We start from the raw sequence: 25816 nt of genomic DNA on the forward strand, positions 1-25816 counted from the left end.
GGGAAGAGGGGATTTTCTTCTCCCTTCCCATGTCTGCTGCTCCCTCAGAGTGTGCATTTTTGTTGTTCTTGTCCCATGCCCTCTTTTCTGTCTGCTGGTGGCTGGGCTGTTGGCAGGAGGCTCAGGCACTGCACGCCAGACACCTGGTACACTGATACTCCTGGGCACAGCCCAGACACTTTCCTCTTTGCTCAGGTAGTGGGTGTTTAATGCCTCCAAAACAACAGCAGTAAGGCAGAGACACTCAGAAGATGAATTGCCAGCTTTAGTGAATGTCAGAGCATCAGGAAATGACAAACCAAACTTTTAATGTTTCTGCGGGGTTGGATTCATTCTCTCCTTACTTTTTTTTTTTCTCTTGTTCTCACTTTTTGTTTTTCTGTGCCATCATCCTCCACAGCTGCCCTGCACTCCAGAGTGTGGGGAAAGCCTGGCCATGGGAGAGGTGTCAGAAGGAAGGGTGAGTTATCCTCCTGGCTTCCCTCAGCCCTTCACGTGGGCTTTAGGGGTCCCTCTGTCCCAGCAGAGCATGGAGATCATGCAAAAGCCCAAAAGAAAAGCCCAGAGGTTCGGATGGGGAGGGTTTGGGGTGTGTGTGCACGTCACTGCAGGTGGTATTGCCACATATCACACGTTCTATTTCCACAACACTTCATGCCAGAGCAGAGACAGCTACATGAGCAGTGGCGAGGAACAAACCCGGACCTGGCGTGCTCACCAAACAAGTATGTTCATGAGCAGCTTAATAGATGGATGTGTGATAGACACATGCATTTCCTTGTTTGCAAAAGGCTAATCTGCACCTACCACAGAACTCTGTCAGAGAAATGGTTTCATGCACATAAATTGTGCTGAAATCCCTGATTAGAAGGCATGGGACAAGATTCAGGGTACAGATCCTGCCATGGGATGGAAAGCTGGCATACCTTTAGCAGACATGAGAAGAAAACAATTATTTTAATTGTTGGTTAGAGTTTTAAAATCACTTTTGCTGTAGCTGCAGGGTGACAATTCTGAGCTATTAAGTGGTATTTTCTCCAGGAAAAATGTTGTGGTTTTGGTGCCTGCGATTCAAAGAGTAGCTTTTCCTGCTTTATCGTGTGTACATGCAGCCACCAAACCAAGTCTAAGATCTTTGGGTTTGTATTCCCATCCTTGCTGTTTCACTTAATACTTTCCCTGCTAAAATGAGGCCTTTCAAGAACTGCTGTTCACTGAAGGTGAAATTATGCTTGAAATTAAGAGCAGCTACCCTGCACTACTTAAGGCACTGTAAGGGTCTGTTCTGGTCAGCCAGCAAGCTGCTTGCAGAGCAGAACAGCAGCAGCTCTGTGGGCTGAACCAATGTAAACCTTGGGCTGGCGAGACCCAAGAGCCAGCAGCTCCAGGGCATTGACACAACACTGAGGGCTGGCAGGGGCTGTGCCCACAGCTTGGCCAACCCCTGAATGCAAGGGGAAGTCACCCCCACCATCTTTGTCTCTTCATCTCAGTCAAAGCCTCTAAAATACAAAGATTTTACAAAGTTACACAGAATTTGGCTTTGGTCCTCAAAGAAGCTGAAGTTTTTCCAGGGCACTGACGTTGGTGTGGGGCACTAGGGGCTCTCTTGTGTGTGCTGCAGCCACTGAATCATTGCAGAGCAGCATGACAGCCCTGTCATCCTACAAATGCACCATGTCTGCAACCCTGGCTGTGTATATAACTTGTGTATATAATCCGCTGCAATTCTTAGCATTGCTGGAGTGGGAAAAGTTTATTTCCATGAATTTTCCATCTCTTTAATGTGAAAAAAATAGCAAATAAAGGTAACTAGGAAACATGAATAAACATAATCAAATATAAAATGCTTGTAACGATAGAAGGAATTACTTCAGCCAATTAAAATTTTAAACAGAAAAAAAACCCTGTAGCATCAAAACCCGAGTACATCAATAGCATTGTCCTTTTTGTAATCAGGATTAGTTTATATTTCCTGACAGCCAAGTGAGAAGAATTCCAAATTACAGCTTCTTGACCTTTTTCTCATTCAAAAACAGGCCAAGATCCTACGTGAATAAAATGGGGAGTGTAAAGACAGTCTGGGGGAGGGGAGACTCAATCACCCATTGCCTTTTGTCTATTTATGTGTCTTTTATGAATGTTACTCTTTTCAAATATTGACTTTTTTATTGCTTCTCCTACAATTGCAATGGGGGAATTTAAGAGCCCCACAAACTACTTTATCATATAATTAGTTTATCAGTAAATTTGGACCTCATACATCAATCACTATAATGCATAAACCTCCGCTGAGACAGAAACCAGGTGTGCGTGCTTCTGCTTCCTTCTTTATAGTATCTACAGCATCATTAGTGCCTATGCTACAGTTTAAATTGAATTCAGCAAAAAGCAATGGTCTTACTCTCCTGCAAGCAACATTACTTCAGGGATAAATCAACATTTTATTGATTGACAACTCATACTCTTTTCCTGCTGCTCTTTGGAAAATGGCGAAGTAGGATTTGTGTATGCAAAAAATTATTTTAATTAGTCATGAATAGAAAAAACACTTGGTTCCAAGGTGAATGCTTAAAGTGGGCATACTAAGAGGCTTGATACACTGAATTATCTGAAACCACCAGAATAGGATCTGCCTGCCCTTTTCATCCCCATGCAATTGTGGTGTGACTTTCTTTCCAAGAGCCTCTGACATGTGACATCTGTACAATCCAAATGGGAGAAACAACAAGAGAGAGCTCCTTTTGGGTCTACCCAGAAAACATCAGGATGCCTGACCTTTGCATCCTATGTATCCCACAAATCCCAAAGGGGATGGTTCATGTAACCTCCAAATGTATAGTGCATTTTATGGACTAAGGAGTGGAGCTCCAACCAGAGCAGTGTCCATGTCCCCAGGACTATCAGTTGCTTCACAAACTGATACCTTGAAGATACAATTTTTGGGGGTTCATTCATAAAAATTCTCTTGGAAGTCGGGGTCTGATTTAACAATATGGAACCCAGCTTACATGTGCAGTAAAAATCCAAACAAGTCATTATTTACGCTATTTTTCATTTTGTGAGTAATCAAGCACTGGCTGGTAATAATGCTCCGAGGGCTGATTACACCAGCAAGAAACAGCAGCTCCTCTGACCACACCTCTTCCCTGGGAAAATCTCTACACTGATGCAAAAGGCAACACGTTTGTAGCAGAGAAAAGTGGGAATTTCATGGTTGCATGGAATTAATGGTCCTCATGTTCTCAGCAGAGCTGAGCTGAAGGCGCTTCCCACAGAGTGAGCACTTGTCAGGCTGTCTGTAACATGCTTCCTTTCCAAAAATTTAAAAAAAAAAAAAAATCTGATTGCAAGCAGATTTTTTTCAGAATATATCCCTTCTCCTTCACACCTGAGAAAAAGCCAGCAGTGTTTCTAAAGCATGATATTTGCTGCTGCTCATCTGCATGCCTGGTGTCCTAGCAGAAGAGCCTTTCCTCCAGGAATAACAAGTGCGCGATGTATTACATTACAGCTGATTAAAGTAGCCTCTCCTGCTGCTGTTTAACTTGTCTGCTAGATCATCCAAATACTTGCACTCACCACCTCATAAACACGGAATATTGGAATTGTGCTGTTCTGTGGCTGTGCAAAAAGGCTGCTGAAAGCGGGCTGCCTTGGTGAAATCAGGTACCCACACTAACACAGTCACCCCTGGAAAGTTAAACGGTGCTGCGGAGCAAAGGCTAAAACAGAAAAATAAAATGCACACGTTAACTTTGCAGATTCCAGGTACAACCATGGGTTTGAAACGCCTCTGGAAGATCCACCTCGCATTGTTGCTGGGAGTTATAAGCTTATACTGGGGAAAGGAGTGGTTGATGTATCCCCAGTGGCAGAATTTGAATAACACAGAAATAGCAGAGCAGGACTTGGCCTGAAGAGCTACCTGGATTAGTGACTATCCATCAGCCAGCAAGGGCTGGACGTGATTCCTCAGGCCCAGGCTGTTAGTGAAGGCTTTGAAAATGCCTCCTTTCTCATAAATTGGATAGATTTGGACTGGAAAACACTGAGACAAAAAGAGGTAGAACTGTCTTCATGCTCGCTGACATTTTTAGTTCAAACACGCGAAACCAAACCCCCAAGTGCAAGAAGGATGGTGATGTGGTAGTCAAGCATGATTTTTTTTTAAGCTCTTAAAGCTGCAAAGGTTATTAACCACCAGGAATCTTTCCTTTAATATATATTAAAAGCTGATTTATATGGAAGGCCTTAGGTGTACTCGAATTTCAAACACCTGGGTTATTTTCTTTACTTTACTGATAAATGCAGGTGTTTCATAGCAAAAGCACACAGGCAATCAGACTGTCTGAGGGCAGCAATGAGTTGCACACATTTCTCCTAGGATAAATAAATTTTCACAAGTGCGTGGAGTGAATGGCCCCTTGGCATTAATTGCAAATTAGATGGCAGTCAGGGTTTGAGGCGTGGAAAAATACGTTGTTTTAACCAGTTCGTGAAAGAGTTGTGCTAGCTTCTCCTGAAAATCAGCTGTTTCAAATTTTGCCTGTGAGGGAAGAGGGAAGGGAAGAGGCGAGGCTGCCGGAGCCCATGCCAGGCAGGGGGTGAAGCCGGCTCCTCTCGGCTCGGTTCGCTCCAGCCGGCCGCACACGCGTGCGCTCCCGCTGGCCGCGGCCAGCCCAGCCCAGCCCAGCCCGGAGCGTGCCATCCCTCTGTCTTTACCGAGATCAAATGGAGCCGGTCAATCAGGGGATACCATTATTGCCTCCGCCATTCAATTTCCACTATCAATAATTCACTGTGCTCGCTACACGCGCGGGAGGAGGAGGAGGACATGGCCAAACAAATTTTTGTCGGGGTACAGGACGCTCCCCGCGGGCGGGCGGGCGTGCAGCCGGGCAGAGCCGAGCCGCCCGTTCCGCCCGGCACCCCCGGGCTCCGCGCTCGGCCGCGGCTCCACGGGCGGGCGCTGGTGCGACGGGCGGCCCCGCTGTCGGTGCCGGTGCCGGTCCCATCCCGGTGCCGGGCTGGGCAGAGCCGCCTCGGGCGGCCGGGACTGAGCTCTCGCTGGGCGCCTGCAGAAAGTCACCGGTGTAACGTTACCTGGGGCGCTCATTAATAAGCAATGCCTGTTATTATCTTGATTGCATTCTTAATAGGCGGACTACGGAGAGGTCAGCGCGGGAGCGATATTTAAATGGATTGGGCTTGCTTAATACTCGGCGGAGTAAACCAATATCCCGCCGCGGGCGGACCGGCACCCCCCCGCCCCGCTCCCCGCTCGGGAAGCGCCGGGGGAGCGGAGCGGAGCGGGGCCGGGCGGGCGGGGCGGGGGCGGTGGCGGGGCCGGGAGGCGGTGCGGAGACTCGGAGCGGGGCAGCGCGGTGCCTACGGCCGCCGCAGCCGCCGGCCGGGGGCGAAGCCGCTCGGCGAGGAGAAGGCGGCGGGGCTGGGCCGGGAGGCTCCGGCGGAGCGGCGGGAGTGTGGGATCCGGCCGCGCTGCCCTCCCGCCCCTCATAAAGCTTTGATGAGACACTTGAGACGCCGCCTGTGTTGTCGAGGCGGCGGGAGGCGGTCGGTGGGACTGGGCGCCCGGGAGAGGATGTGACTTCCCGGAGGGGACCCGGACAGGCTTTGTGTGGACGACAAGGTACGCGGCGCCCCGCCGGGAAACTTAAGGGGCCGGGGGCAGGGGGTGCGGGCGGCCGCGGAGCCGGGCGGGCTCCGGCCGGCGAGAGGCGTCGGGGAGCGGTAAGGGCGGGCAAGGGCCGGCGCGCCCCGCGCCCCTTTGTTCCCGCACCTGTCGGTGCTGCCGGTGCCCGGCGGGGCTTTTGCCGGGGCGGGCGGGAGCGGGAGCGCGGTGCCGGCGGCGCGGGGCCGGCGGAGCGCGGGGCCCGGCGGCGCTTCCCCGACGGCGGCGGGCGCCCGGCGCGGGGCGCGGCGGGGCCCCTCGGGCGGCGGGGCGCGCCCCCTGGCGGCGGGCGCGCGGCGGGGCGGCGGCCCGGCCTCCTCCCTCCGAGCGCGGCGGCGGCGGCGGCGGGGCCCGGCCGTGACGGGGCGGCGGCGGGGCCGGGGGGAGACAGCGGCGGGGCCGTGACGGGGCAGCGGCGAGGCCCGGCCGTGGGGCGGCAGCAGCGGCGGCGGGGCGCGGCTGCGGAGCCCGGCCGTGGGGCGGGCGGCGCGGAGCAGCCGGGGTGCGGGGAGGGCCGGGCGCCGTCAGGGAGGGGCGCGATGCACTTGTTGAAGCTGGACCGTCGCTGGAATGCGAAGCATGCCCGGCACCGTCTCCCGGAGCCGGTGCCGCGGGTGCCCGCTCCTCCGGCCGTCCCGGCGCAGCACCGCGGGCAGCCCCGGCAGGCCGGGCAAGGCAGGGCGGCGCACGGAGCGGCCCGAGGTGTCGGGGCTCGGCAAGGAGCAGCGACTGGCCTCGACCCACCGGCTGTGGATTCGTATCGGGGTCAGACACGCCCGCACCCGGGAAAAAACCCTGGGCTTAAATGGTAAATTTGTTCGGAAGAGGTTTAGTTAATACTTTGGGAACCTTGGGCTGTCCCATAGATTTATTATTTTTTTCCCCCTAGGATTAAAAGCGTGAGGTGTCACAGCTGTGGGCCACGCTTGCTTTGCCTGGTTGTTTTTAAGAGGTGCTGTTGGTGTTTTGGTTTGTACATTCCAGTTAAGATCTGTCCTTTTCTTCTCAGTTTATTGTAGTTTGCTCTTCTGAGGTTATGCAAGATCAATAGTCATTACTTATTTATGTTTCTAGTAACACAGTTCTAATGAATGCAAAGAATCTATCCTGGCAATACATTTTTCTTCAGCCAGTATTTCTGTAATCTTTAATTCATGGTGAAAAATAGATTAAATGAATTTCCTTGGTTGTCTATAGATACGAGCCAAGGGCTGGATAATGAGCCGCCTGCTTGTGGGCAGGAGGAACTTTCACAGCACCAAGTTTTTAAAGGCTTTTTGGTCACAAAAGTGAGGACTTTGCTCTGTTAACACGAGTGGCTGTCCTAAGTAAGATCATCATCTTGCCTGCTCTTTTGTGTTGGGTAGTGTGTTTGTGTCAGTCGTGGGCTCTGCTTACAACGCTGGCTGCTGCCTGCCAGCCCTCAGGTGAGAGCTGCAGGGTTGGTGTGGGGATGGAAGGACGTCAGCAGAGGGGATGCTCTTGGCGTCAGGCTCGCTGCGGATCCCGTAGTTTGGCGTGTGAGAGGAGGCAGCAGCTGCCGGGGGATGCTGCGGCTTCCTGTGAGCAGAGTTCCAGGGCACTGCCTGTGTAAACAGAGCCGGGGAAGGGAGAAGACAGGCGGTGATGTTCTGCAGGAATGAGTGCCGTCCCTCACCTGGGTCTCGGAGCAAAGCAGCGCCTCTGCTTCAACTCGAACATATCTATTTTCTGCTGTAGTACTACCACTAACGTTCAGCTTCACTGAACCTTGTCTGGGAAAACCCATTTGTAAGCAGTGTGCCTTCTGTTCGTGCGGCAAGCGCTCTCTGCTTTCCGGAACTGCAGGGTAGATCCTGTTGTTATGTGGCTGTGAAATCAGGGTAAACCAGGTCAGAAAGATGAAGAGCATTTCATCTGAATAAATCCAGATATAATGGTGGAGGAAGATGGGAAAGGACTTTTATCTTGGACAGAGCAGGACTAAACTGAAAAAAATTGTAACTTCAAGCTGTTAAGCAGCAAGGCATTATGTTGTAACAGTAGTGCTCGGGAAGTACTGCAATATGCTGGGATACTACAGAATGTAGTGCACAGATGCAAAGGTTTTTAAAGGCTCGTTAATATGTGAAAAAATATAGGGGAAAATAAGGTTCTGTGCTTTTGCTTAAAAGCTTTGTATACATGATAGTGCTGAGCTGAAAGTGGCTGCACTTAAAAAGTCCTTGCTGTAGCTGAAGCATTTGTGCAACTCTTACTCTGCTGTTGCTGTAAGAAAAACACAGAAGCCACACATTTTGCTCAGATAAGAATTCTCTCAGGGAATGCATGTATAAAAGCAGGTCACAAGAATCTTGGAATAAGGAGACCCTCTCAACCCTCCCATGGGTAAGCACTGCATGAAGAGGAGAAACAAGTCACTCCTGTGAGTGACTTGTGCAATAAGTATGGTCCTATAAAAAAAAAAAAAAAAAGGTATTTATCATACCTGCCTTCCTGGTTTGTATAAAAGGCTGAAAAGTTCTTCTAAGAATGTGCCCCGTGCCTACACTAGAAATCTCACATAAGGCATTGTGTGAATTGTTGGAGGCTCCACTAGAGAAGGATATGTGCTTTTAATAGGTTAATTGCCAACTTGTCTTGACCTGTTTTCAAGCGTGTGTTGTGAGCACTTGGTTTCTTCTAAATAGCTGAAATGCTGCTTAATTGGGAAACTCTCAATCATTTCTTAAATCAGTTCATACACTGGCATTCTTGGTAATCCTTAGTTGTAAACACCCTTTAAAAGGAAGCTTTTAAAGGCACTGAAGCTAAGCTGGTTTTGTGTGTTGCTGACGTGAACTGTTGACCAACAACCCACTGCCTTCAGTTCCAGCAGGGAAGGCTCTGTGGCAGCCCTTGGATGCTGGGATAGCCCATTAGGAAGCAGCCCTGGGTGAGCTGCCTGGTCCCTGAGTCGGGATGGGGCTGGTAGGCTGTGGCCCTGTCTGTCAGCTCACAAATCTTACCTACTTTGTTTCCTTATCCATCTACCATCCGCTCTTACCTTTGGCTGCAGGCTCTTTGAGATAGAGGTAGTCTTGCCTGTCTGCTCTTTCTGGTACCCAGCAAGAGCTCACCAATGCTCTTGTAATACAAACAATAAATAACAGATTTTGCTGTGCAACTCTGCCGTGGCACCTTAAACTTGCATGTTACCAATTCCAGGTGCTGAGCAGTCCAGGGAGGAACACTGTTGGCAGGAGTTGTCCATGTGGAACAGGGCAAACAGTCTTATGTGTGAAGTGTAGGTGATGTGTAGGGTGAGCCTCAGCCTTTTCTCCTTCCCAGCATTCAGCAGCTCACAGCCAGGCAGCTGTGGACTCGTGGAGTTCAACTGCTACACCCAACAGCAACAGTGAGCACAGAACTGTCTGGAGTACTGGAAATGCCGTGGGCATGACTGACCAGGCAACAGTCGTACAAAAACTTTTAAAAAGCCAACCTCATCTCAGGTACAATGTCTGCCCTTTATAACCAGTGAAGAGAGGTTGGCTGGGCTGGTACTGCCTGATGTGATTGTAATTCTTGGTGACACTGGTACCAGGGGTACTGCAATATCCCCTTACAGCATCATTTACGCACCATGAATAGATCCAGCTGTCTAAAGACGAGTACCAAGCACAACCAGAGGAAGTAAAAGGAGATTTCATTTAATGATTTTTCATGCCCTGCTGACAACTGCCATAAGGCTGTAGCAGTTGTATACTTTCCTTGGTAAGAATATTGTATTTTTCAGAGAAGTCATTTTCTGAAACCAGTTAATTAGGACAGTTATTTCTGGCCGTGGCATTTGTAGAGAACAGAAGGCACGATTGTTCTTATATTTGTTTCTCTGAGTCCTTTGATCGACTAGAAGCTCTCAATGCTTTACGCTATAAATTACCTCAATCCTTTGGCAGTTCAGTTCTTTTCTTGTGTACTTGGTTAGGAAAATGCAGAAATCCTTGTGACTCAGCTACAGACTACTATAAATTATGAAGAAATGGGGGAGGGGGTCACATTTCACGTTGGGAAAGGCAATTCTAGGAGGATGGAAGGATACTGGTTGCTAAATTTGAGATAAGCATCTTACAGTATCTCAAAATCTGAGCAGCTGCTGCCACCTAGAGATGCACGAACCACACAGGGTGCTCCGGCTGCCTCTGGCAAGGGAGCCTGCACCTTGAAAATGAGTTAATAATCCCAGCCCTTGCTCCACAGTGTAGATTTAGTGCATAACTGCAGACTTTTTTAGCCCTGTAGTTGATGATTACCTGTGAATCCTCTTCTAGTGATGCAGGTAACTTAAGTTTTGTACAGTCTTCCTTGTGTGGCTTAGGTAGGTAAGCAAAGAAGCATCACTTTCAGTAAAGCATTTGCTGATTTAATTTAGACTGCACCTAAAGAAGTATTTGCAAGTCAAATTTATAAGGGTTAGTGCAGCTGCTGCTGAGGCTCCATAGCTTTTGTAAAGCTTACACCAATAATATGCAGTGTAGAATTGGGATTTAAAGTTTTGAGTTCCTTTGAAGGTTGGTTTGTTCCCTATCCCATCTTTGAAGTCTACTTGTTGGGGACTGGAATAGCTAAAAAGTGATTTCCCCAAATGTATGAGCTCAGCAGCCTTTAGACTGCTTTCACTAGATTGAGAATTTTCTCAATCTAAAAGTTAAGTATCAAAGTTAAGTTGAATATGTAGCTATTTATTACTATCTCAAATCTAACAGCATGGAATACACTAGTATCTGCTCCTTGTTTTTTTGTTTTGTACATCAAACTGCTATAGCAGTTTTTTCCTCTGCATTTGAGAGAAAAGCAGTGTTCCCTACTTAATTTGTTTCCTGATTACAGAGGGAAACAATGAGCCTTTTTTACCCCCTGAACTCCTAATCTCATGTTCAGTTATTTCTGTTTGACTCTTAGAGACACAGTATGTTTTGGAGCTTTTCTAACTGCTAGCTCTGAGCTATCAAATGCCTTCTGGAATAAGCAAACCAACATAATTAAACCTGGAGCTGATAAAATCATCTCACAGAGCCCCGAAAATGTGACCCGCTCATTAATTGCATATGCTGTGTTACTTCCCAGGTGATGGTTTTTTACATTTCTTAAGATATTTGAAGTCTGTCAGTGGGATTGGAGTAAGAGCTTAATCCAAAACTTCTGAGGGAACAGAATTCCCCTGTGGGAAACGGTGATGCAGGGATATTTGCCACAAGTCAGCAGGCAACTGCAAACTGCTTATCCCATATCAGGGTGCGTGAGAGTTGTAATAGCAAACTGGAGTTTGCAAAACTGTTCTTGGCTCACTGGAGTTCCACATCAGCCTCAACCTTTCCGGTATGTGCACTGAGTTACAAGTAGGCTTTGCATGAATGCAGGAGGAATCTGGAAAAAAAAAAATGGAACTAGGCAAAACCTTGAGCAAAATGCTGTTCTATGCTGTTTATTAATTCAGCATGTAAAAGACTCAACCCAGAATCCTTTACTATATATCTTTTAAAAATGAGTTAAGCTTAATCTGGTGTGCATATTGTGCCTTATCTAATGTGATCTAAACCCTGTTTTTTTTTAAACTGCTCCTGGAGAAATGCTGTTTCATCTTGACCAAGAAATTAAAGGTTCTGATCTCTGGATTCCTTAGTCATTCACTTTTTAAGCTTGGTGCAACATCTAGCATCCATGTGGTTTAGTTTATCCATCTTTACACTGGCCATGGTGCTCTTGTAGAGATTCAGTACACGATACACTGAGAAGAAAAGAAATCTAATTTTTGTTGAAAAGCTGGATTAGTAAAGCCAACCTCTCCCCTTAGTCACAGCTCTCAGTGTAGCACAGAAGTGTTGTGGGCACAAAGTTTGTGGTGACTGGGAGTGGGGCTGTGGCTGATTCCCAGCGGGTACAGCTGTGCAGGACAGGTGAGCAGCACTGACAGCAGTGAGCCCTGGGGTGCCCAGGGGAGCAGTGAGCCCTGGGGTGCCCTGGGGTGCAGTGAACCATGGGGTGCCCTGGGGTGCAGTGTGCCCTGGGGTGCAATGAGCCCTGGGGTGCCCAGGGGAGCAGTGAGCCCTGGGGTGCAATGAGCCATGGAGTGCCCAGGGGTGCAGTGAGCCCTGGGGTGCCCTGGGGTGCCCAGGGGAGCAGTGAGCCCTGGGGTGCACTGGGGTGCAGTGTGCCCTGGGGTGCCCTGGGGTGCAGTGTGCCCTGGGGTGCAGTGAGCCCTGGGGTGCAGTGAGCCATAGGGTGCAATGAGCCCTGGGGTGCCCAGGGGAGCAGTGAGCCCTGGGGTGCAATGAGCCCTGGGGTGCCCAGGGGAGCAGTGAGCCCTGGGGTGCAATGAGCCCTGGGGTGCCCAGGGGAGCAGTGAGCCCTGGGGTGCAATGAGCCCTGGGGTGCCCAGGGGAGCAGTGAGCCCTGGGGTGCAATGAGCCATGGGGTGCCCTGGGGTGCAGTGAGCCCTGGGGTGCAGTGAGCCATAGGGTGCAATGAGCCATGGGGTGCCCAGGGGAGCAGTGAGCCCTGGGGTGCAATGAGCCATGGGGTGCCCTGGGGTGCTGTGAGCCCTGGGGTGCCCAGGAGTGCTGAGCAATCACCCAAAGGAGCACTCAGGAGGAGTCCATGCAAGATCTAAAGTATAAAAGGTTGTACTGAGGAGCAACAAAGAGCAGGTGGCTGAAGCCTACTTTTGTGTGTTGTGCCTCCACTGTGTTTCCAACACAGAAGTGTGTGGATACTGTTGGGATGAGTGACAGGACTTGTTTTGAAGTATTTCTAGGTAATTCTGCCTGCTGGCTGCCTCCATTAAGACTTGGATCTTCTCTTGTTATTTACATTCCTTCTGAGTTGATAATCCAGTTTGACTGAGCTGTAAGTGCTGAGAGAGAAATGCTGTTTGATAGAATTTGTACTGAGAAAGGCAGTGTGAGGAGGAAGCAAATTCAATAACAAGTTGGGGCTGGCAAGAGTGATTTAACCAAAACCTGTGCCAGGAAACCGTGGTGAACTATGAATGTCCTTCTGAAAACCATGGCCACCCTTTAGCTTTATGATGGGTTGAACCACAACTAGAAATAAGCACATCTGAATTTCTGCATTTTTGCTTTTTCAGATATGAACGTTACTGTTTATGTCAATGTCATGGTTTTTTTGTTGTTGTCATCAACTTGTGTCTTGTAGACTGGTGGGGGATTGTTTTTGTTTTATGGGAGGCAGACAAGGATGTTTCACATGTCATTACAGCCCCAGAGTACTTACTGGTGTGGCATTGGAAAATGGATGCCAGTGGAATGGTGCAAAGAGAAGAACCAGGTGCTTCTTTACATCTTCCACAGACATAGAGTGTTTTTGACTAGCAAGAGATGTCTGGAAATGAGCTTTCCCCTTAAAGGCTAATGATTGGCACATGAATTTAAATCAAGGAATGAAGCTGCCTTCCTTGAAAGACTTATTTTAGTCCTTTGTCTCTCTTGATTTTGCACTAATGATAAATTTCTACTGTCCCCTGTGCAAAACTTTTTTGCCATTGTAACTGCAAAAGTAGGAGCACTGACCAATGAACAAGGCTGTTGCAAAAGAATGAGTGAATTCAATGTGCCTCCATTAAAAAAAAAGTCAGAAATAATGTTTAAGAATAAGTTAGTTAGAAGTCTAAGCCTCCAAGAAGTCTGCCTTTGAGAGTGACAAACCTGTAGGCAACATCTTGAAGTCCATGAACTTCAAGCATGAAGTCATGTCACCTAGTTCTTAATCAATTTTGTCCAACTTGGTAACGTTTGCATATTTTTAACCTGCTCTGATTCCTGTAACTGTTACAAAATTTACAGACTCTTTTGCTTGGAAATACTATAAATCATTTTCCCTGCCTTTAGCTAATGGAAGGACAGGTATGCAGTGAGACCTAGAAAACACAATAAATAACTTCCATGTCTACTTTGAATTAAACACTTTACAGCAAGTCTTCAGTTGCAAAGCACCACCAGACAGACCTTTTAGTATTCAAATTGTGCTCACTAGAAAATGGCTGCAGGGGAACTGCTGATATTCTGCATATTTTGTAATTTGTCATGATCAGATGGATGTCAAAACACGACCCGTAGTTTTTTTAAGGACAGCATTGAGCCATTGGTATTTTAACATAAAGCTGGATCCGTGGATGTGCACTGGGAATGAAGATAACTGGAACTCAGTCATCTTTTTTTCCTTTTATTGCTTTGATGGTGCTGCTACCCCTGTTACAAGTAGGCATAACCTTGCTGTTCTCCATTTTATCTAAATTAAGGATGACCCTTGGTACTTGCAAAGCTGCCTGGTTTGTGTTTGTAGGGCTGGTAAATAGCTGCTTGTGCAGTAGTACTTCTTTATGGGAATTGGTTTTCCCCAAATTTCATAACAAGTTTGCTGCAGGTAAAAGCAGTCTCTGGTCTGGACGAGATAGGAACTTGTGTTGCATTTCAAATCTAACTTAGAGGTTTTCATGGTGAAGGATATTTGTATTTTAACACTAGCTTTGTTTTCCTTATTGCTTGAGCCCACAAATTGGAAGCATGAGGCTAGAAGCTGAAAAATGCAAGCAGAAGCAAAAAGCCATATGGCAATAGCAGGAGTTTCTGCCACCCCACCTTAGGCTCGTGACAACATGCCCTGTAGTTAACCTACAGTCAGGAACTAATAATGACCCACATGGAAGTGAGCTAGCATGTGTATTCAAAGTAATACCCCTCAGGTTTTAATCAGCATCTTTCTGTGTCAGGCATCTAAATTGCCATGGAGAGATTAGCAAAATATGCCTGTGGTACACATGGTAAAAGCAGCTTTGTGTAGTGGTTGAATTGAGGGGTTTGGAGCAAGAGCTCCCCTGTTTTCCCCTGGTTCAGCAGTGACTTGCTGCAGTCTGGGGTAAAATGTTTAAAATACCTTTGGGCTTTAGGCTGCCCAGAGGGAAAACACCGTTTCTGATGTGGTTCCTTCTCACCTAAGGATGTTGGGATTCAGTGTTTGCAAAGCCCTTTGGAGGCTTTGATAGCACGTTCCCCAAAAAGTGTTGTACAATTGGGAGTCACAACAGCTTAAGTACCAGATTTCTTAGCTTTGGCAACCTCTTTTCCTCTCTGCAGCTACTAATTATCTCTGGTGTGACATTTTTGCTTTTGAATAGGATGGTGACTTCTACAGCTATTCTGTTGTGTTGTGGAGATGTTTGGGAGAGGGAGAAAACTCGGCTCTTTCCAAGACTAATTGTGTAATTTAATGTTTCTTGCTTTAACTTTCTCTTTCCTCCCCTACCCCCAGCTATTAGAAGAGAAGCTGTCCTTCCCTGCAGCATAGTGGGATCTGCTTACATGAAGGGACAGGTATTGAAGTTTTTTAGAGACGTGTTTATTTAAAGACTGAAATCTCATATACAAAACTACCCTTTGGAGCTTAAGGGCTCTTACAGTGAGAACAGTGCTTTGCTGGCAGCAAAGCCACTTTCTTCAGTGGGGGGTTGTGCATGAAATGGGACACCCAAGTGAGGAACATTAAGTGGTGTTGGGCTGGATTTTGCATACTTCTCTTTATAGACATGTCCAGGCTGTTTATGTGCTTATATCAGCGAGAGAAGAGCTAGCCTGCACACCTAGAAAGGTTTTTTCCTTTCTTTTTAAACTGTATTACCCTCAGGAGTCCTGAGGAAGCTGCTTTGCTGGAACCTGTCACATTTTGTTCTGATACAGCTATTAGCTGTAGTTTAGGTCGTGACCCCATCTGATTTTCAGACCACATAAATACTGGTCACCTTTGCAAGTGATATAAATCTGTGAATGAAACACTGTGGATTTATACCAGGCAGGGTCATGTCCACTAGAACTAGGTCCACTGGAACTTACTGCTTCAAGGAGCTTCCATAATTTTTGTGGATATAATTCTCCATGATGCCACAATCTGTTATATCTGGTGGCAAGTATGAAAAGTCAGGAAGCATGTAACCTCATTTTTAATTAGGAAAGAGAAGGGTCCAATGTTTAATTCACCGAAATCACAGTGTAACACTCCTTGGTGAAAGAAATTACACCGTTATACAGCTGGGAGAATGCAGGAGTTGGATAAATTAATTTTTCCTGTAAGATTGCAGGGAGGCGCTTTTTTCTTTATGTTCCATTAAATGTTTGTACCTTGAGCAGTACAACTAATGAAGATTGTTTTCAAACCCTTGCATCTTTGCCAGATGTACCCTCCTTGCTCCTTCTAGGGATTCCAAACCCTTTCCCTCAGTGGAGCTTGTGAAATGAAAGGGAAAATACAGTGCTCTAAGTCCATAAGCCTGTACACTGGTGTTTGCCCAAGGATGGAGGAGCAGAAGAGGTTGTTTGGGTCACTCTGAGGTGCTGGCATGCTGGTTATACGACGTGACCCTGTGTATCCCTCTGCTGAATCTGGCTGAAGTTGGCCCCAGATTTTTAAAATAGATTAGGGATAGAGTACCAGCCATAGGAAGTGCAAAAGTCTTGTTTCAACATGAAAGCACTTAGAAGGTGAGGAAAAAAAAGCTGAAAACTATAATGCTTTGAAATCTGTAGGAAGCTGTATTGTCATTGTAAAACATCATTGGTGAAAGACCACTTCTTGCCAAAGTGTTTTCAGTACAGTTATGTTAACATAGTGACATAATTTTCCAGTAGTGTTATCTTCAAAGATAAAGCTGTTGTCACAGCAAGACAAATGCAGGGCTGGCTGCCCAGTGTAGTGGATTCCCAATAAGCAAATCCTTATATCCTTATACAAATCCTGTTAGCATTGATTGAGGTGAAATCTGCAAACCTACAGATTCCTGCTTCTGCTGTGGTTCTGCTCCATGTAGTTTTGGACTTGAATACTCCCAGGAAGTGCTGTGATACCTCAGAGTAAGCTTTTCTTCCTTGCCCTGTGTAGGGAAATTATTTCCATGGAGATCCTCTGCTGACAGCTGGACTGAGCATGTGTCAAGAAAAATCCACACACAAGGGAAGACAGCCAAAAGATGACTGAAACTCCACTAGCAAATGCAGGAGGACTGTTAATACCTGCCAGGGCTCTCACAACAAGCAGTTCTGGTTTCTGTTCCTGCACATCACAATGCACAGCTGCATTTCAAGTACTGGCTATGGCTAAAAGCGAGGCATTGTCTCACAGCAGTGCCACACACAGTCAGGGTCTCTGCAAAGGTAAGAGCCTTGCAACAAGCAGGAATAGCCCTTGCTCTCCTCTCCTCACCCTGGTGAAAGCACTGCCTGCCTAAACCACTGGTAACTGCTCCATCTGATCATCATCATGCTTTTTAACCATTCTTTTCCTTGGCAAATCTTCACTTATGTTCTGTAGGTCCTAGGAAGCTGCCACTTGCAGCAGAACTAGTGCCTGTGTGGGATGCTTCACATGCTGTTCAATAGTTTGTAGGCACTCTGAGATCCAAGCTCAACTGGTGCAGGAACTCCTGGGTTGTTCCAGGGTGCTGGGCACATGTCACTGTTCAAGGGATCCAACTTGTGCGAGATTGCACAACATGATCCATTCTGTTCCTGCTTCTGGGTGCCAATTATCCTTGACTCCTCTGTGAGCTTCATGTGTGTACTTGGCAGAATAGCTTAGTCCTGTGGTGATTCAGTGCAGTGTTTCATACCAAAGAGCCCTAGTGAAACAGAAGACAAACTACAGATGCTGCTCAGAGGTCTGAGGTTCTGCCTTAATGCTCTTTTGCACACAGGTTGAATTAGCATTTTATAAAGCTCTAGTGGCTATTGAAGCAAATTATTTCAGAGAGCTGTAATTATCTTGGCATGGAGGAATTACTTATGGATTGGTCTCATGATGGAGAGTATGTACCCTATTCCATAGGTGAACCTTCCTTTCACAGAGATTGCTTTCATGTTACTTCTGAATGACCACAGTAATGGCATGAACATACCTTGATGGATACTCTAAAGAGATAAATGCAGATTTCTGAAGTCAGTTTAGAAATTGGAATTTGCTAATGCACAAGTTTTGGGCTTAGAGTATCATCCCTACTGTACAGTATTTGTGACACAGGGATAGAAGTGCAGCATGTTACTCTACCCATGGTACTCTGAAAAGCAGAAATAAACCTGTTGGTAGTGCTTTTATTTGTAGAGGACATTTCAGTGAATACCTTGGGATTTCAACATGAAATTTTGGCAAAAAAATGTTGTGGTGAAGCACATTGTGTTTGATGGGAATGGTGGCACACACAGAGGCTCCTTTGGGAGCTGAGTTTCTTTGAGTACAGCTGGAATCACAACTTCTGTGGTTTGAGTGCCCCAAGTGTGGTATGCTGCACGAACAGCTGCAAAGGCAGTATGTGTGTCACTGGATCAGTCATCAATTCCCATTGTCACAACTTTTAAAAAGTGCACATCTCTTCTAAAGATGTCTCTCTGAAAATGTATGCTACCATCTGTGGACCTGGTCTGTTCCTTCACTTGTGCACACTGTCAAAACTCCTCCTGCCTGTTTACTGGTATGGGCAGACTGGGTCTGAGTGTGTCCAGCAGAGATCCTGCTGGGAACACCTCGCAGTCCTGCACTTAGCCAATTTAAATGCAGTGAAGTGTGTTTGCAATGAATCTGCTCTGCACTCACTAAAGCAGATGACTTCTCACTCAGTGAGTGTTTGAGGTCTGTTTGAGTGTCTAGGAAGGTATGAGCAAAGTCTGTAGGAAACTCTGATATGTGGCTCTGTGAAGGATCAAGACTGTGATGTCATGGCATTATTATTTTGCCATTATTTTCTTTGGGTGCTTTCTCACCTCTGGTTGTCAGAAGCTGATTCCTGTATGTACTGGGGAGAGAGTCCAATAAAACCTTGGAACCCCACAAAAAATGCCTTGTGTTCCTTTAGACAGATGCATGCCTTTGCAGAGCCAATATAGACATTGCTTGAGTTTCTTTGCTCTCGGAAGCTGTACCACAGACAATATTTAGCAACATAAGAAGAAAGTCAATTTCTTATGCTAAAAGTTCTAGTTAAAGTTAACACTATTTGTAAATTTGCTTGCTGTTTATCTTGGACTTCAAAACACTTCATAGTGTCTGCTATCTCTGGCATTAAGACTAAGTAGATTTCATTACCTCAGGGAAAACCAGCATGAGAATAAAAATAAAATAGGTTTATTCTTCCTGACAAGAAGCACCAACTTAGAAGAATACAAATTGGATATGGGTGTGCATGTATATGTATTGGGGAGTGGGTGCTTTATTTGCAGTAATAAAATGTAATTATATACTTTGCTGCATAAATAGCCTTGAGGATGAGTAGAGTGTGTCAGACATCCAGTTATGCATGTGATAAAGGTTAATACTGTTTGTTCTCAGTACATTTAGTCTTTGCAAATCATGTGCTGACATGCATCCTATTTTGATATCCGTTCACACACTCTGGTAATGATGCATAAAGCAGGAACTCATGCCTGTGGCATTCAGTAGGGTTTAGTAAATTGAACTTTTGTGTAAAGATCTTAGAAAATGGCAAGGCACAAAACGAATGTCACTTGCTGCTAATTTTATCTTCCTTCGCGCACTCCTTTCTGGAGATTAAAGCATGAATCTACTCACTACTGAAAGTTATTTCAACTCACATGGCACATACTGGGATGCAGGAAAGCAAGTACATGGTCACAGCTATTCCTTAGGTCCCTCTGCAGGAAATTAGCCTGTTAAGCTGCTGGATTTTTGCTTAAAAGACCCAAAATTAATGAAATAATTAACTGATGAATCTTCATTAAATACAAATACTGAAATAAATAGTACAGCAAGGTATTTGACTGCATATGTAAAGTAGCTGTAGCTAATTGACATGACCTTCTTTTAATGAGCCTGCTTCCCATTAGTGGAGATGCCTGCCACAATTCCATGTCCTTACTCTAGCTGTAAGTGTTGGACTTTATTGGGCTGTGAAGTAGGTCACATCTTCCTGAGATCCACTCCAATGGGTGACCTCTTTTCATTGCTCCAGCTCCACTGTGCTGTGTGAAAGCAGAGGGGACATTCTTGAGGCCATGAGAATGGACAGTGTTCCCAAAGCTGGTCTCAGGTGGGATTTCTGATGGACACACCTCATGTCCCAAGGGAGCACCTTAAGGCTCTCGGGGAGGCTGCTGTGTATCTATGTTGTACATGTTAGTGGGTGTTCAGTGCCTGGGACAACAGCTGCACCAAGATCTCCTCTCCTAGAGAGGTCTGCAATCTTTGATGCCCAGAGGTGTGGCTGCAGAGGAGTGCACAAGGGTTGCAGCCTTTACTCGTTGTTTCTAGAAGGTGTGGTGTAGAGACCTGAACCTCCTACACCTGAGAAGGGAAGGAAAACGAGTGATGTAACATCAGTGATTTTTTTTTATTGTGTGTTTGTGGGTGCACATCCTACTACAAGTAGCCATGGCTGCACTGTTAGTCTGGCATGCAGAGGTGTTGATGCCCTCAGAACTGCGTTATCAGCCTGGCTGCTCCAGTGGTGAGCCCCTGTGAGGAATAGTGGCTCAGTCTACCAGCAGAGCCTCGGGGATGGATGCACACAGAAATGCTGGGGCATCTCCATGCAAGGCCTCTCCCTGCTGGCTGTGCCCAGCACAGAAAGGATCAATACCTCTCTTGGTAGTAGCAGGCTGGGAAAACAGGAAAATAGTTTTCTCCCATGTTCCCAGCTCAGTTCTTCCACACGGGGTGGCGCAGTGACTGGCTCATAATCAGAAGGATGTGCACAAAATGTTTGGGGTTCACAAGACACTTAAGCTAACAGAACAGGCAATATCTTTAATCTTTGCACTATAGTGAAGGTTTGGTGGCTGGAGAACAGAGAGGAAAAGGACTGGAAGCTGCCATCCAAAGTGTTCTAGTGACCTTATTGGTGCTACATTGGGATATTAGTCCTGCCTCATTGAGAAAGAGATTAACCATGCTGTTGTGCTTTGATGCTGGCTAAATGCCAGGCACCCGGGGAAAAACTCTTCAGCCATTCTTCTCTGCTATAGTTGAGCAGAGAATGGGGAAAGAAAACCCAAAGGGGCTCATGAGTTGAGGTAAGCATTGGGAAGAAATACTTGAAGGGCAAAATAGGCTCAAAACTTAAAAGGTATTTTAAAAAATCACTTCTGTGGCTGGCGTATTCCCTCCTCATCAAAAAAAATCAAGCCAGGTAAAACCAGCATATATGCTTTTGTGTGTCAGTTCAACAATAGCTGAAAGGTTGTGGGATTCTGTCTGTGACATGAGATACCTTATTCTGCTACAGCATGTTAAACTAGTTGATTTTTATAAGCTGCTAATATGAATTGCTGTGGTCTCTAAAATGAAGATATTTCCCAGGTGGTAAAACACTACACCCTTGTATTAAATCACTTGATATAATTTTGCTGCCAAAGATAAGGAATCTGTATAGTGCTCAAGTCGCTGTCAAGATAGAGAGAAGAATGTTTTTACATCCTGCTTCTGGAGTTCAGCTTAGTCTGGGCCTCACTTGCAGAGCAGTAGATGTTTGATCTGTGGTTTCTTACTGGCAATATTCCTTTATCTGTGCTGCTAAAGCTTACTCTGACATGCTCTTCTACAGTTTTAAATGGGAGGAAGAGGATTGGCTTTTAAGCACTGTATCATCAGGATGTTATGTGGGTAATGCCTGTCTAAAAATTGTTGCTTTTCAGAGTGTAGTTGTACACAATTTCTTGCAGCTTGTTGTGAGTGAAGATGCCCAGCCTCTGTTCTGTTCTCTCCCTGTGCAAGGTGAACAGACAGTGGTGAAGGATGTGACCTGGTCCAGGGTTCTTCTCTCCTTTGTTCACCTGTCTAGCTTGAAAAGCACAGAGCAGCTCCAGCTGGTGTCCTCACCTGATGGGGCAAACTTCTCCCTGCCCTGTGCTTGTTTGGTGCCCCTTGTGCCCCACATGCTCAGAGAGACTCTGTCCCACAGCGGCAGGAACTGGCCAGGACCTCTGGGCACTGCTTCCATAAAAAGAACAGGAACTTGGTTAGGAGCCAGGAGATCTGCTTTCTGTTCATTGCTCTGGTGGCCACAGAGTGTGATGTGAGTGTTTGGGGTTCTTTTCATTTTAGGTTTTATATTAAACAATTCTCTGAAGAGAGAGTGTATAAATATTATTTTTCTGTTCCACTGGCTCTGCATTTGTATGTTAGCTGAGCCACCCATCTTCAAGACAAGAAGAGTTGTTTTGTCTCTCATTTGGTAAAGGAAGACTAGCAATCTTTTCCCTTCTTTTGTAAATCACCTCTGTAATGCCTCTTTTCCTCCCCTTTGAGGAAGAAATCTGACACTCCCTGTAGAATGTTTTAAAAATACCAACAGGGAAAAAACTGCAAAATATTAATGTTCTGCATGGTTAGAGCAAACACCATGTTCCTGTGAGTCACAGATGCCAGGTTTGTTTAATCTTAATAAATCTATGCCACAACAACACTATTAAACAGGAAGAGGGATGGAGGGATGAAGGAAGAGTTGTGCGGGGTTAGAAAGGATTCTTGGCCAAAATCTTGTTTAGTGGGAGTCTGGAGATGAGGGGGGCATGGGCATAAACCTGAACACTTCCCACCCTGACTTCATTAAGTACATTTTGGGCATTGCCTTTCTAGTGCACATTTCATTTTATTTGTATGTTTTATGATAAATTGCCTTTCCATGTTAAGTCATAAGAGTACTCATTTCCCACAGTACATTTACTGGAGATAAAGTCTTTTTTCATAGCACCCTGTTGGCAAACAGAAATAGCATTTACTCCAATGTGTGTTGCCAAGTATGAGGTACTTCCAAAGGAAGTTCAAAAGCTCTGAAACATGCATTAGCTGCTTTTTCAAAAATGTGAACAATGCCGCTGCTTTCTAGCAAACAGAACTGGTGAGAAAGGAAAAAATAACAACTGGTGTGGTAGATGTTATAGTAGTGCTGGGGATCAGACAGAAGGCATAGCTCTCTGTCACTGCAGGGTTTGGGGGTGGTTCTTGTAACAGGACTTACAGCATCTACTCTGCCCTTGAGGAGGAAATAATTTCTACCTGAGCAGCCTTAGCAAAGCACTTGGGGAGGAGTTCATGTGAGCTCCCTGCGGCTGGGAGTCCTGACAGGAGTGAGCTGTGCTAACTCCAAGCCTGGTGAGGAACTGCCTGACCAGCACGCCTCTCTGGTGCTACCCCTCCCCTCCCAGTGAGGACAGAGATGAGCATGCACATAAACCCATAACACATGCCAGATTTGGGGGCAGAATGTGAGAGAAGCAGGCCAGCTGCTGGGTTTCAGCATGGCAGTAGGGCTGGTGATGCTGGGTTTCATGGTGGCCTCTGGGCTCTAAGTAGGTGTAAATAAATGTTTTCCCCACCTGAGAACAGGGGCTGTGGGGCCCTGGAGAAGCACAGGGCAGTGGTTCTGCTGCTGTCACTTGAGTGTAGCTCTTCCCAGCTCTGTGTTCCAGCACGCCCTTTCCGTGCCGTTAGCATGATGCAAGCATCTGTCCTGCTCAAGTTTACTGCCCCAGGCCATTTTCTTGTTCTGTATTTATGTATATGTACACCTTCTACGTTTAGATGAGAAATTGACAATTGTATGGCTTCTTCCTGTGTTTTGAAGATTGCTTTCAAAACACAAATGCTTTATCCTGGTGCTGCTCAGTTGTTTGTTTATTTGTTTTTGTGGGCAGAATGATGAGCTATTTTCTGCCTTAGATCCTCAAAATCAAGTATTTACATTTGCACTTGAAATGCAAGTCTTGCCTCTCACGGCTGTGGAGCTGTCTTTTATTGCTGAAATGCTGTATTGCTAAAGAGCAGTTCTGCTTTTGCTGTTACTTGGAATAGGTGTAATTGGTCAATAAATAAGGAGTCTGTGTAGTATCTAATCTAATACTTGCACTGAGTGATCTTAGCCTACCGAGTTGCTGGGATCAATGTTGCCTGTGCTGCAGCCTGTGCTTTTTTTGAAACTCTAATTTAAAGAACACTCTTTAACAAGAGTATGCTTTATCACTGGAAATGAGTTGCAATTGTGTGCAGAGCACCTCTGTAGAAAATGCACGGTCATGCGAGTTTTTATTACTCCAAACCTTGTAAATTAATTTGTTTTTCTTGCTTTTTACAGTTCCACCAAGTGAGAAGAGTGATGACCATCCTTTTCTTTACTATGGTTATCTCATACTTCACTTGCATGAAAGCTGCCCCAATGAAAGAAGCGAGTCTAAGAGGACAAGGCAGCTTGGCTTACCCAGGCCTCCGGACCCACGGGACTCTGGAGAGCATAAACGGGCCCAGTGCCGGTTCCAGGGCGCTGACATCGTTGGCAGACACCTTTGAGCACGTCATAGAGGAGCTCCTGGACGAGGAGCAGGACATCCAGCCCGGCGAGGGAAACAAGGATGCAGACTTGTACACATCCCGAGTGATGCTGAGCAGCCAAGTGCCTTTGGAACCGCCGCTGCTGTTCCTGCTGGAGGAGTACAAAAACTACCTGGATGCCGCCAACATGTCGATGCGCGTGCGGCGCCACTCGGACCCCGCGCGCCGCGGGGAGCTGAGCGTCTGCGACAGCACCAGCGAGTGGGTGACGGCCGCCGAGAAAAAGACTGCGGTGGACATGTCCGGGGCCACCGTCACCGTGCTGGAGAAAGTGCCCGTGCCCAAAGGCCAGCTGAAGCAATACTTCTACGAGACCAAATGCAACCCCAAGGGGTACACAAAGGAGGGCTGCAGGGGCATAGACAAGAGGCACTGGAACTCGCAGTGCCGAACTACGCAGTCTTACGTGAGAGCTCTCACCATGGATAACAAAAAGAGAGTTGGCTGGCGCTTCATAAGGATAGACACTTCCTGTGTATGTACATTGACCATTAAAAGGGGAAGATAGTGGATTCGTGTTGTATAGATTATATTGAGACAAAATTATCTATTTGTATATATACATAACAGGGTAAATTATTCGGTAAAAAATAATTTTATGGACTGCATGTATGACTGAAGTTTATACAGTACAGTGGTTACACAATCTATTTATTGAACATATCCATGACCTGAAGGGGAACAATAGTCATTTGCGCACAAGTTTAAACAAAGAAACAAAAAAAAAAAAAAAAATCGAAAAAAAAAGAAAAGCGAACAAAAAAGTCTGCATTACATTCCTCCATAACATTGTGGTTTGTCGCCGTTGCCAAGAATTGAAAATATAAAAAATTTAAAAAAAAAGAATAAAATTGCATGCTGCTTCAATTGTGAATTAATGATAAACTGTCCTCTTTCAGAAAAATAAATTGAACCAAAACATTCTGTTTACATTTTAGACAGTAAGTATCTTTAGTCTGTTAGTATATATGTTTACTGCTTCTAACTTCTGATAGCGTTGAAATTAAAACAATGTCAAGGTGCTGTTGTCATAGTTTTACTGTTTCTCTTTTACTTTTGAAGTCCCGTCAGATTGAAAAACAACAAAAAAAAAAAATCATTACCTTATTCTGGATTAGAAAACAATTTGGTTTTTGTATGTTGTGAAGATGTTTGCAATAGCAGTCCAACTACTGACAAAAAATAATAAAAAGAGGCAACTGAAAAAGAATGGTGATGTTCCACTTCACATTGTTGAACTTCAGGCTTAAAGACAACACTTATTTAACTGTATGGCAACATGCTTTTTTTGGTTGTTGGGGGGGGTGGTTTGTTGTTGTTGGGGTTTTTTTTTTTGTCTTTCTTTTTTAATTTTCAGTCTTTTGAGACATGCATTTGCTTATACCATGTTTGCTTGTGTTTGAGAAATTTTTTTCCCCTTTTCTCCCTCTGGAGGGACATTGGTTGTGATCTTAAAGTATTTCACTTACCATAGAACTGGAGCTTGTCATATAGAGAATATTCTATAGTGTTCAGAGCAATTATTTTCCTATAATAAAAGACTGTGCTTGGATCAAATGTCTTGGTGAAGCACGGTGAGAGTGTCACTAGAAAAAGGGTCTAGAAAAGAGGATGAGGGTCTGAAATCAGGCTGGTTGTGGGATTTTATAGCTCAGCCAGTTTGGGAACAAATAACAGTGCTTTGGGCTGGCTGAGGCTGTCCCAGTTGCAGTCATCACTGAATGTGCATTCTGTTAGAGAGCAAGAGCTTGGCCATGTGCGTGG

The 25816-nt window shown here is 45.9% G+C and overlaps 1 protein-coding gene across 5 annotated transcripts in view; it reads left to right on the plus strand.

The window, feature by feature from the left end:
* BDNF (brain derived neurotrophic factor) overlaps positions 1–25262 on the plus strand; it is a 38002-nt gene extending 12740 nt beyond the window's left edge. For 2 of the 5 annotated variants that reach the window (XM_059475289.1, XM_059475292.1), the window contains exon 2: positions 23799–25262. In XM_059475289.1, coding sequence (XP_059331272.1) covers positions 23799–24560 — 762 coding nt within the window. In that variant the 3' untranslated portion in view covers positions 24561–25262. Of the gene's footprint in view, positions 1–5443; positions 5654–6478; positions 6504–16695; positions 16876–23798 lie in introns of those variants that run through there. The other 3 variants (XM_059475291.1, XM_059475290.1, XM_059475293.1) reach the window with 3 other exon arrangements.
* Positions 25263–25816: the final 554 nt, after the last annotated feature.

This window comes from Ammospiza nelsoni, chromosome 6, assembly GCF_027579445.1.
Source record: "Ammospiza nelsoni isolate bAmmNel1 chromosome 6, bAmmNel1.pri, whole genome shotgun sequence".
Lineage (NCBI taxonomy): Eukaryota > Metazoa > Chordata > Aves > Passeriformes > Passerellidae > Ammospiza > Ammospiza nelsoni.